Source organism: Carcharodon carcharias, chromosome 2, assembly GCF_017639515.1.
Source record: "Carcharodon carcharias isolate sCarCar2 chromosome 2, sCarCar2.pri, whole genome shotgun sequence".
Classification (NCBI taxonomy): Eukaryota; Metazoa; Chordata; class Chondrichthyes; order Lamniformes; family Lamnidae; genus Carcharodon; species Carcharodon carcharias.
This window is the reverse complement of record NC_054468.1, coordinates 201,757,282-201,769,699: the sequence shown is the minus strand read 5'-3', so window position 1 is coordinate 201,769,699 and position 12,418 is coordinate 201,757,282. Positions and strand designations below refer to the sequence as shown.

The following is a 12,418-nucleotide window of genomic DNA, read 5'->3' as shown; positions in this document are numbered from 1 at the left end:
GGTGACATTGCTACCCATTCTGCGACCAGAGTAGGGGTAGAACACAACCCGGCACACCTCCACAACATCCAGCAGTCGCTCAAGGAAGCGGGGGGCTGCAGTCTTTTTGCCTTTTCTGGCCATGTCTCCTGGGTAGCGGTGGTGAGCTGGTGGCGATGAGTGCTTTGCTGGCGGCTGCCTTTTAAAGATGGCTGCCGGTGTAATGCAACAGCGCGGTGATGGCGTGCGGGTGAATGAGAGCTCAGCTGCCATGGAAACGGTGCATTTCGCTGGAGTGAATATATAATGAGGCAGGCTTGGGAAGACACGGCGTGAAAACCCATCATTTTCGTTGGCGGGTGTGACTCCATTTTATGCAATTCTAGGAAAATTCAGCCCAAAGTATATCAAGCAAACGTTTCAAAAGCTGTTCTATATGTAACCAGCAGATTTCAGTCAACCATGGCAATGTGTTTTAGAAACTTTGCATTCATAAAAACTTCATGTCACAGGCATATTTTTGGACACTTAATTCAGCAAGTTCAATAATACTTGAACTATTTATTGTAACAGCTGCTGAACTACTGACACTGAAACTAAAACTCATAAGTTTTCGTCAACTAATTGACAAGTCAGGCAAACATCTACCCATAGAACACAGCAGACACTCGTCATCTCAGCGCAGAAGAGCACTTTATAGCAAGTGGGGTCTGGGAATAGTTCAGGAAGAGATTTTTCCCCATTGTCTTGGCTAATGGAGAATGTATGATGGTGAATCTATGGGTGGAATTGCACTAAGTGCAGTAGCCGGACGTGAAAACGACATTTTACCTGCCAGCCGCAATTGCGGTTTTTTGCGCCGTATCATCCACTTCCCGCCTCATTAATTATGCAGCCACAGGAAATACATCGTCCCGATGGCAGTGGCCTCGGAATCACCCGCCACACCATTCCCTCACCATTTCCTCGCTTCAGGTGCCGTATCTAAACTGCAGCTACGCGCACACAGTTTTCAATGCTTGCAGCCCAGGACTGCTCCAGTGAAGACATAGCCCTGGAAGCCAAGAAGATTTCAATGACCTATCACAGGAATGCCTCTCCTTCAGTGAATGCAGGCCCGCCGTGATGTCCTCCACTCCCACCCTGGCCGCAGGAGGTCCAACAATCTCACCACTCCGGCTTGGGAGGCAGTGGCAGTGGTGGTCAGTGCCAATGCTGCACAGAAGAGGTTCGCCATCCAATGCAGAAAAAGGATGAATGATCTCATTCGTGCCGCTAGGGTAAGGCAACCATCCCATCACTCTAAACTCACACAGTAACAAGGCCATCACACATTCACTGGCATCTCACTCACTGACAGCTCCAGGGACACCACCACTCACTCTCTCACACACCCTCATTACTCCATCTGGCCTCATCTCCTCTGGAGACTGCCTCCTCAGCCCTCACCAACTTGAGGCCACTTGCACAGATTAATGTGCTCCCACACAGAACCCTGGGGTACCACCCTTCCCCAGTAAAGCCCTTGCCCTGCCTTCTCTTCCCTTGCCTGAGACTATTTCTCCCCCTTCCCCAAGCAAGCCCTAGCACTTCAGCTGTTGAAAAGCCACCCCTGCCTTATGGCTGGTCTGGTAGGTAGAGACCTGTCTGTGAGCCCCCCTAAAAGTGATGTGGTGCTGCCTGTGAAGCCTGGCGCTGATGACTGCGAGTGCTGCCTGAAGCAAGGTAGGCAAACAAATCTCGAAGTCCAGAGCAAAGTTCAGTTCGCCAGGTGATGTCGCTTACGTACAGTTGTGAAACGCATCGGCATGCAATCATACTGACATGCTCAGATAATCCAGTGCGGGGGGATGATTACAGTGAACAGAGCTTGTAATAAGATACTAAAATATTGAAATGAGGTCCCTGACATGCATAGGCGGGAAACACGGCCTGTCATTTTCGGGTGGAGCAGACGATTGCTGACTGGTTTTATGATGGTGTAAACCGATTTTTAGCCTTCTCGCCATATTGTCCGCTCATGCTGCCAAACATGCCTGCCGCCAATGGGAGCGGAAAATTCCAGCCTTTATACTTAACTGTGATGGTTATGCCAATAAGTTTCATATATTCTATGTTATCCCTGAAGGGGTCTGACACTGACCGGCTGGAGAATCCAGAACAGTCTCAGGATACGAGGTTGATCATTCAGAGCTGAGATGAGGATAAATTTCTTCACTCACATGATTGTGAATATTTGGAATTCTCTTCCACAGACTCTATCATTGGGTATCGGCTGAGATAGATAGATTTTATGGGAATCAAGGGATATGGGGAGAAGACAGGAAAGCACACTTGAAGCAGAAAATCCAACCTGATTGTATTGAATGACAGATCAGATTCATTCGGGGCTGTATAATCTACTCCTGCTCCTATTTCTTACATTCTGTGTTCTGTTCGTCTCAATTTCTCCACTTGGAACATGTGGAAATGTTGTTTATACTAAACTGAGATTGTGTTTTTGAAAATTAATGCATAAATGGCAATATACCAATAATCTAATGAACACTTGTTTGTTCTGTGTTATTTTACAGGGGTGTAATAGGTAAACAAGGATACCAGTGCCAGGGTAAGAAATGGGTTTCAAATTTCTATATTAAAAGTTTTTTGTCTCTACAGTTTCACTGTTCTATTTCAGTTGAGTGTACAGTAGCTATATGACAGATGCGTGTTGAAACAAAAGTTAAACATGGATTTCTGGTTGGCTGAGTTTGGAATTGTGAAATTCATCATCATGTCACATACATACGAGCATACAAATTAGGAGTGGGAGTAGGCCATTCGGCCCCTCGCGCTTGCTCCGACATTTGATAAGATCATGGTTGATCTGGTGTAGCCTCAATTCTACTTTCCTTCCTACCCCCTCTACTTTCCTTCCTACCCCCTATACCCTTTGACTCCCCTGTCAATCAAGAATCTATCTAACTCAGCATTAAAAAATATTCAATGACCCAGCCTCCAATGCTCTTTGGGAAGAATATTACACAGAGAAAAAAATTCTCCTAATCTCTGTCTTAAATGGGAGACCTCTTATTTTTAAAATGAGTCCCCTAGTTCTGTACTCTCTCATAAGGGGAAACATCCTTTCAGCATCCACCTTGTCAAGTCCCCTTTCACTCTTCTAAACTCCAACAGATACAGGTCCAACTTGTCCAAACTTTCCTCAGTAAGATAACCCCATCATGATGTGGCACCTGTTAACAGTCTTTGACTCCTTTAAGCCTCAATGGAAGTGCTTGTCGACAGAACACTGGTTAAATGACTATTGTTTATGTCTCTGATGGGCTTTTTGGCTTTTAGCCCAATGCCTGAAGGAGTTCTCCACAGTGCCAACAAAATTACTTGGAGGCATCATTCATAAATGTTTTCAGCATTTATGTTTTTGCTTAACTGAATTGGATAATTCTCCAACTCTTGAACCTTCCAGGTGTGAGATGTTGCTAATGTGAATTGTTAATAATCAAGGATATATTGTACCTCAAGTAAATTATTCAAGTAAATTTGCTAATACAGAAACAATAATCTTGTGGGAGGTGGAGGAGTTTAAAGATTCCCAAGTTTAACAGGGAGCAATTGAAAAGATCTAAAATAAAAGCAAAATACTGTGGATGCTGGAAATCTGAAATAATAACAGAAAATGCTGGAAAAACTCAGCCAGCCAGCCAGCATCGGTGGAGAGAGAAACAGTTTTGAGTCTGTATGACTCTTCTTCAGTTGAAAAGATCTGTTGCCTCAGAGGAAATTCTTTACTGTTTTGTGCAGTTTTCTGATGACCTGCCATTTCAGGCCTCCCAGTCTGAAAGTGGCCTGCTTAAATGGCATTTGGGGGTGACTGTCACAAATAACCTGTCATTTTTCTGAGGGGGAGATTAGCATTCTTCCTGCTGCTGGATGCTATTCCCTGAGAGGAAACATAAATGTAAAACTTGTCGTCATGTGGGAATCAGCTGTTTGATGTTGAAATGAGTTTAACGTTTAACCATTTGTCGGAATCTTTAAAATACAACTAGCTACTCAAGCATATGGGTGAGAGGGAGTTCATTTGGCCTAATGTGACCATGCCGCAACATCGATGGTCCATGTAAACGCATTACAAAAAATAAAAAAGAAATAAATGAATTCAATACCTCATAGTGAATTAAGCACTTGACATCAGTATGGTTAATGGGTCATGGTCATTGTCACAGTGGGCAGAAGGGATATGTCATTGAATAGATCTATTTACAGAAGTCTGTTATTGGTCAACTAATATTCCCTTGACAGCCTTATTGATATTTTAATGGTAGTTTTTTTTTATATTTAATGAATTAAAAAGTAGGTTGGCAGGGAACAGTTTATTCACCATTCAGCCTTTCAGTGTTCATGTACAAGTGTTCCAATTGACAAATCAGAAACTTCTTGAGAAAAGGGTGCCTGTTACTTTTTACAGAGAATCAAGGAATCCAAAGAGACTGGTTAACAAAGATTGTTTTTGCACATTTCACAGGGTTTTTTTGGCTTTGTGCATACAACAGATGAGAAATTGACACCAAATCTGAGACATGTTGATAAACAGTGACCAGTGTTAATAAATCATTCATTTTGTTGATAGATTGATGAACTGGTGTAACAGCAGAGCTCCCTTTCCAATTTAGCTGTCTTTGTGATCATTGCACCGCCAAGAATAGCCTGTGGTTCACAGTGTGTGCACCTTTAATGAGCGGAGAAGCAAAAGCAAATATTGTTTGGCTCTTGCCTTGCCTAGGATATATAATGTTTAGTGGTAGATTTTGAAATATTTTTGTAATATTGAAAAAAATGGCTCTTATACACAGCTGTACTTCTTAAAAAATTGTAATGATGAAGGTCCATAAAGTGGCATCAGATTGAAAAGTGAATAGGCAGAGTACGCCAGGAATGAATGATTATGGCTGGACTAAGTATAATAAAGCAGGTGTTAAAGCATCAAAGATACAACTTGGGCTGCATGATATTAGTTCCTCAAGTAAGCAAGAAAATGCAGAGTTTCAGAGCAAACCTTGTATTTGTTGGGGGGCGGGGGCAAATTGCATTAGTGCTTCCGGTTGTATCCAGTTGCAATTTTGACCGCAGACTAATATTGATGATCATACAATTTATTGACTTTAAATATTGAAAGGAAGAAAGTTTTTATTTATTTGTTCATGGGGTGTGGGCGTCACTGGCAATTAAAAGCCAGCATTTGTTGCCCATCCCTAATTGTCCTTGAGCTGAGTGGCTTGCTAGGCAATTGCAGAGGGCAGTTGAGAGTCAATTACATGGCAGTGGATCTGGAGTCACATGTAGGCCAGACCAGGTAAGGATAGCAGATTCCCTTCCCTAAAAGACATTAAAGAACCAGATGGATTTTTACAACAATTGATGATGGTTTCATGGTTGCTATTACTGAGACGAGCTTTATTAATTACATTTAAATTCTGCTAGCTGCCATGGCAGGGCTTGAGCTCATGATTTGAGCCTGTGCCTCTGGATTTCTAGTCCAGTGACATTACCTCGATGCCACTGTCTCCCCAACAAAAAAATGTACAAAATAAACAGCAAATAGAGTAAATGTAATGAAACCTTGACTGACAAATTCAATTGATGAACTAGGTCATTGTTTTTTCATTTTGTGTTGTTGCACTTTTTGTTTCTCGCTTTGATTAGTATTCAGTGAAGTTTAAAGCTGACAGTGAACTAATGTTTTTTATTTATTTGAATTTACAGTCTGTACCTGTGTGGTGCATAAACGATGTCATGAACTAATCATAACTAAATGTGCTGGTTTGAAGAAGCAAGAAGCGCAGGATGAGGTATATATTTTGCCTGATGCAGTTGAACATTCATCCCTAGCAACCTCGTGCTTCTTGATCTGTCTGCAGCCTTTGACACATTTGACCACGCCATCCTCCTCCAACACCTCTCAACCACCTACCAGTTGGGTGGGGCTGCCTGGTTTAATTGTTATCTATCTAATCTTAGGCAGAAATTTACCAGCAATGGCTTCTCTTCCCACTCCTGCATCATTATCCTAGTGTCTCCCAAGGATCTGTCCTGGGTCCCCTCCTATTTCTCACCCACATGCTGCCCTTCAGTGACATAATCCAAAAACATGTCAGCTTCCACATTTAGGCTGAAGACACCCACTCTACCTCACCACCAACTCTCCCTTTACTGTCATTATAACTTGTCCAACTGCATGTCTGACATCCAGTACTGAGTTAGCAGAAATCTTCTCCACCTAAATATTGGAGAAGATCAAAGCTATTGGCCTTGGTCCCTGCCACAAACATTGTTCCCTCGCCGCTAACTCCATCCCTGTCCCTGGCAACTCAGACTGAACCAGATTGTTCACAACCTTAGTGTTATATTTAACCACAAGGTGAACTTTCAACCATTTATCCACACCATCATTAAAATTGCCAATTTCCACCTTTGTAACATTGCCCAACTTTGCCCCGGTCTTAGCACATCTGCTACTGAAACCCTCACCCATGCCTTTCCTTGACCAGTCAAACCCATCCTGGCTGACCACCCATGTTTTATCCTTCATTACACATGTTTTAACTCACACCAAGTCCCATTCACCCATCGCCCTTCTGCTTGCTGACCTGCACTAGCTTCTAGTTAAGCAATCCCTTGATTTTAAAATTTTCATCTTTGTTTTCAAATCCCTCCATGGTCTCCCCCCTGTCCATCTCTGTAATCTTCTCCTTAACCCTTCTAGATATCTATGCTCCTCTAATTCAGGCCTCTTGAGCATTCCCAATTTCAATGATTCTGCTCTTTGTGGCTGTGCCTTCAGCTACCTGTAGTTCTGGAACTCTCTCCCTAAACCTCTCTGCCTTTCTACGTCTCTTTCTTCCTTTGTGATGCTCCTTAAATCCTACCCCTTTGATTGATCATCTTCCCTTACATCTTCTTACTTGGTTCAATGTCACGTTTTGTTTAATAATACTCCTGTGGAGGGCCTTGAAATGTTTTATTACGTTAAATGCATTATATAAATATAAGTGGTTGTTATAATGACATGGAATGGATAACAGTTATATTTCTGTTTGGGAAGGGAACTAACAGAATAGATTTTTTGTCACATTTTCAACAATAAATAACATAGTCACATTATTGGCTTAGCAGCCCCGCTGACCTCACTAACTTTGACCTTGATCAAATGTGATACAATACTCATGATGACAGAGAAGTAGCTGAGTGGTGAACCTATTGAGGCCTTATAAAATTTCAACAAAGCTAACAAAAAGTACATCAGAATTCACTTTCTACATTACTCTAGATGTTTGTGTACTGCCTGTATTTGGCTCTGGATAGTACAGTTCTGTTTCAGTTCTGTGTTTCCTACAATTCTTTTGTGTGCGAGTGTCTGAAACCAATTCAAAATCATTGGCTGAAATGCATCTTTTCTATTTGCTTTCTGTGCAGGTGGGCTCCCAGCGCTTCAGTGTCAACATGCCTCACAAGTTTAGCATTCATAATTTCAAAGTGCCCACTTTCTGTGATCATTGTGGCTCATTGCTTTGGGGTTTGATGAAACAAGGGTTACAATGTAAAGGTAAGAAATCCGTGATCAATTCTTCTTTTAGTGAGTTACTTCATATTGCAAGGATGCGAAAAATGTCAATTACTGATCATTTAACACTATTTTCACATAATAACATTTTAATCAACCATATTTGTTGATGGAAGAAGTAGTCAGTGAGTCTGAGGAAAGAAAGACTTACATTTATATAGTGCCTTTCACAACCTCCAGATGTCCCAAACTGTTTTACAGGCAATGTAGTACTCTCAAAATGTAGTCACAGTAGTAATGTATAAACTATACAAACCAATTAGCACACAACAAGTTCCTATGAGCAGCAATATGATAGTGACTAGATAATGTGTTTCACTGGTGTTGGCCAGGACACTGGTGAGAAGTCTCATGTCCTTCTTCAGAATGGTGTCATGGGTCCTTTTATGTTCACCTGAGAGATGGGGCCTCGGATAAATGTCTAATCAGAAAGATGGATTTTTACTTTGTGTTTTCTTTATTTCTGGTTTACAGAGCTACATGACAGATGGTACTTCTCCTGTTGCCTGGGGATATGAAATTGGATTTATAAGCATAAAAAAATAATTTCACCCACACTAAGGAGCATGGTAATACATTTAAGCTGGACACATCAAGTAATCACAGGCTTGAACGCTCCTTCACCAGAACTGCCCCTACTCCGGAATCACACTGTGACTGTAACCATGGTGTATTATCCCTTCTTGACCCTCTCTGGAACATGATTGACCACACCAACTTCCCCCAACATCTTTTCTCCATTGTGCACATCATTGGGTTAGCCTTTATTTGGCTTGACTTAGCTCAGATGATTGTAGCCAGATCATCTCCAGCAATAGCTTATTTTCGCCATTTTTAACAGAGTCTCCCAAGGATCTATCCTTGCCCCTTTCATCTTTCTCATTTTCATGCCACCCCTTGGCAACATCATCCATAGACATAGAATCAGATGCCACGTGTACACTGACTCAGCTCTATGATTTACCACCTCATTTGATCATTTCAGTGTCTCTGAGCTCTCAAACTGCTTGTATGATATTTGGTTGTAGATGGACCACAATTTCCTCCAGTTAAAGATTCAAAAAATTGAAATCATTATAAGCAAAACAAAACTCTGAAAATGCTGGGAACCTGTAATAAAACCAGAAAATGTCAGACATACTCAGCTGCTCAGGCAACATCTGCAAAGAAAGAAAAACAGAGTGAATGTTTCAAGCCAGTGACCTTTTGTCAGATTGCAAAAAGAGATGTAAAAGATGTTAAGCAAGTGCGAAGACCAGTAAAGGGGGATGTTGGGGAAAGGAGATAAGCGAAGGTCAGTGATAGGGTGGAAGGCAGGTGTGATTAAATGAGATGAAGGTGCAAAACCATTATCTTCAGCATTTGCCACAAACTCCATAGGCCTCATTATGAGTGCTTGGCTGAGCTCCAAGTACTGTAATCCACTTAGACCCCAGCAAACAAAGTTTATACTGTGTAGAGGGAAGGAAAAGCTTTATTTAATTGACATCTCTATTACCTTGTAATACCTGCTATTTCCATGAAGAGTTGTTTTCACTACCTGTGTGTTTATTTGCACAGTGTTGCAAAGTTAAAAGTGACTTTGATACAATGAATGGCTGTGATTAATTGACAGCTTTAGGAGAAGATGAGAGGGTCACTGTATTTCAACTGGAATGTTGAATGACTTCTTTTTGGTTGATGATTGGTTCACGATTTGTCTGAGAGGCCATGGACCACGTCCACTTACAGAAGGGGACCAACGCCACCACAGATGTTGGGGCAGGGAGCTTTGTACTGCCCAAACCTGTAATGGAGTCAGGGGAAGAGTGCTGTATGCAGGTTGGCTACCTGTATCCTTATCCCGGGCTGGCGAAAATTGCCAGAAACAGGAACGGGGGCGGGAATCCCAGAATCGGTTCCAACCCGCCATTTTTAAATACCTCCTGAGTTGGCCTGACTCATCAAACATCCAAGCCCATACCTTCTCTACAATTTCAACTTCACCCAGCCATTGGAAAAGACCATTCGCAATCTTGGTGCCCTCTTCACCCAAGCTGAGATGCTGACTCCGTATGCTTTCCGTAACAAATATCAACTACCTCTGCCTCAATAAAATTGTCTGCCTCTGCCCCATTTTCAGCAAATGTAATCCTTTGTCAGTTGCAGGCTTGACTCTCCCAAAGGTCTTCTGCTCAGCCTCTCGTTCCTCACCCTTTGAAAACATCAGCGCATGCAAGATGCTGCTGCCCATATCCTAACCCACAGCAGTTCCTGATCCTGCATTACTCCTGTGAACATTGACCTGCATTGTCTCTCATGCCAGTACATTCAATTTAAAATACTCCGTTTGTGTTTAAATCCCTACACGCTCTAGCTTGCTGCTGTTTGCAACCTCCTACAGCGCACTGCACCAAATTCTCCATCTTTCTGATCCTGGCTTTTTATGCAACACCCCCACCCCCCCTTAATGCAACCACAGGATCCATGCCCACAGCCATCTGAGCACTACGCTCTGGAATTCCACCCCCAACTACTTTAGCTCTACACTTCTCACTCTTTCTTAAGGCCATCCTTAAAACCCGCCTCTTTGCTTTTGGCAACGTCTCCTTACATCTCCTTCTTTGGCTGAGCATCTACTTTTGGACTGCTCTTCTTGGGACATTTTTCAGTGTTAAATATGCTTTATAAATGCAATCAATTATTATTACTGCTGTGTTATATTGTGGGTGAGTGGAAACAATCTGGAAACAAAGGCGGAATTTTTCGGCAGAGGTATTTTACATTCCGGCCAAAGTCAGTGGAGTTTAGAATGGCTCGCCGCTTTTTACAACCCTGTCGCTGCCATGATGGCGCCCGTAAAATTCTTGCCAAAGTTAATAATGGAGCAGGTTGAACATCACATGGAGGAAAATTTTCACAACTTCTTTGTGCACAATTTTCTTACACCAAGTTAAAGTAAGTGGATATAAAAAAAACAGGAAATATTTGCTCTGCTGGTACTAAGTTTTGGGAGCTGTAAATTTTATGTTGTTTTTACAAACTGCAAGGGGGAAACCGTAAAGGTAATTTTTGCACTTAAACAGTGCCTCATTTTTCCTGCAGGTGGCAGTGTTTGACACACTTTACTTCTCTGGTGATTGGTTGCCTTTTGTAGGCAAAGATGCCTCAGGATAAACCTACGTTTTCAGATTTGTGAACGTCCCCTTTTTGTCAGCAAATGCCATCAATTCTGCATACAGGCATTCTGTACCACAAAACGACTAGCATACTTTTTCACTGGAAAGAACTTACTAAATCTTAAAAAAACAAGGTTTCTCCTACCTTAGTAAGTTTTCAACTCAAGCCTCCACCAATACCACTTTCAGCCAGCACTTGGGTGGCCTATGGAATAGGGAGGACTATCCCTCACATAATGTTTCAGCCTGATAAATTTACACAACCTCTTTAGTGAAGGTGAAACTGCTGTGTTCCGAGTTCATTCAGAGTGAAAGGGATTGGAATCAAGAGACAGTGTATAGGGTTTGAGATTGGAGCTGAAAATAATGATTTCATTCTTTATCAGGAGGACATGGCAGCTCATCCACAAATACCTATTAGATATTTTATCACCAAGATCCTTATCACAATCTGGACATATTATTGTCATAAGAACATGAGAAATAGCAGCTGGAGTAAGCCATATGGTCCCTTGAACCTGCTTTGCCAGTCCTTAAGCTCATAGATGATCTTTGATCTCTACTTCACTTTCCTATTGATCCTCACGTCCCTTGATTCCCATGGATTCCAATAATCTATAGATCATAACCTTGAATATACTCAATGACTAAACATTCTCATCTCCCTGGGGTAGAGAATTTCAAATATTTACAACCCTCTGAGCCGAGAAATTTGCCCTCAATGGCTGACCCATTATCCTGAGCCTGAGTTCCAGCAAGAGTAAATAGCCTCTCAGCATCATCCCTATAAAGTCCTCTCAGAATCTGATTTGTTTCAATGAGATCACCTGTCATCTAAACTTGAGACAGTATAGGCAAATTTCACTCAACCTGTCCTCATGGGAGAATTCTCTCATCCCAGGAATTAACAAGTGAACCTTTGTTGCACCCGCTCTAAGGCAAATGTACCCTTAAGCATGGAGACCAAAACTGTATTCATTTTACTGTAATGTGGACATGCTTCACAGTGGTTATTACTATAATCTGGAAATGTTATCTGCATGGTCTGTGGAGTAGGTGAAACAGTTCTGTAAGTATTCAAATCCAATATTGGCACCCCCAGGGCACAGGGGAAGCAGAAGCTGCCATTTTGACCTTTTAAACAGAAATAAAGAAAACAGAACGTAAAAATCAAATTCACTGACATCGTCCACCAATGATTGCAAACTTTTATGAAACACCAAAATGATGTGAGGTAAAAATAATTGTTAGCTATCATTTCAGCTGGAGTGGTGTTAGTAGCAATTCCCCACTGCAGGGATCAAACATGTTCCTCCCTCTCCCCTGATCCAACCTTCAATGTGGTGTATACTGGTGCTGTAATCCAGTGCCGCATCAGGTCATCTACATGTGTAATTTAACTTTAACTTTACCATTGTGATATATGGCAGGAAATTACTGCAATGCCAGCTGGATATATTGCCACTTCTGATACATTTGCAAATAAAAAACTACAGGAGCATTGATAAAGTAAATACTGCTGAAAACTGGTGGATCGTATGAAACAGCATGTCCCAGCCACTGTTTGCAACAGGCAGGGTACAGACTGTACCCAATCACCCTGTGCTTGCAAAACTCAAAACACAGTGTTCAACATTAGATGTGATTCAGTGATTGGACA

General features: G+C 41.9%; 1 protein-coding gene across 2 annotated transcripts in view; it reads left to right on the top strand.

The window, feature by feature from the left end:
• The window catches only part of LOC121269436 (protein kinase C epsilon type), a 695,765-nt gene that overhangs the window by 396,019 nt on the left and 287,328 nt on the right, over positions 1–12,418 (top strand). For both annotated transcript variants that reach the window (XM_041174046.1, XM_041174045.1), the window contains 3 exons: positions 2,553–2,587; positions 5,743–5,828; positions 7,453–7,582. In XM_041174046.1, the coding sequence (XP_041029980.1) occupies positions 2,553–2,587; positions 5,743–5,828; positions 7,453–7,582 (251 nt within the window). The remainder of the gene's footprint in view (positions 1–2,552; positions 2,588–5,742; positions 5,829–7,452; positions 7,583–12,418) is intronic.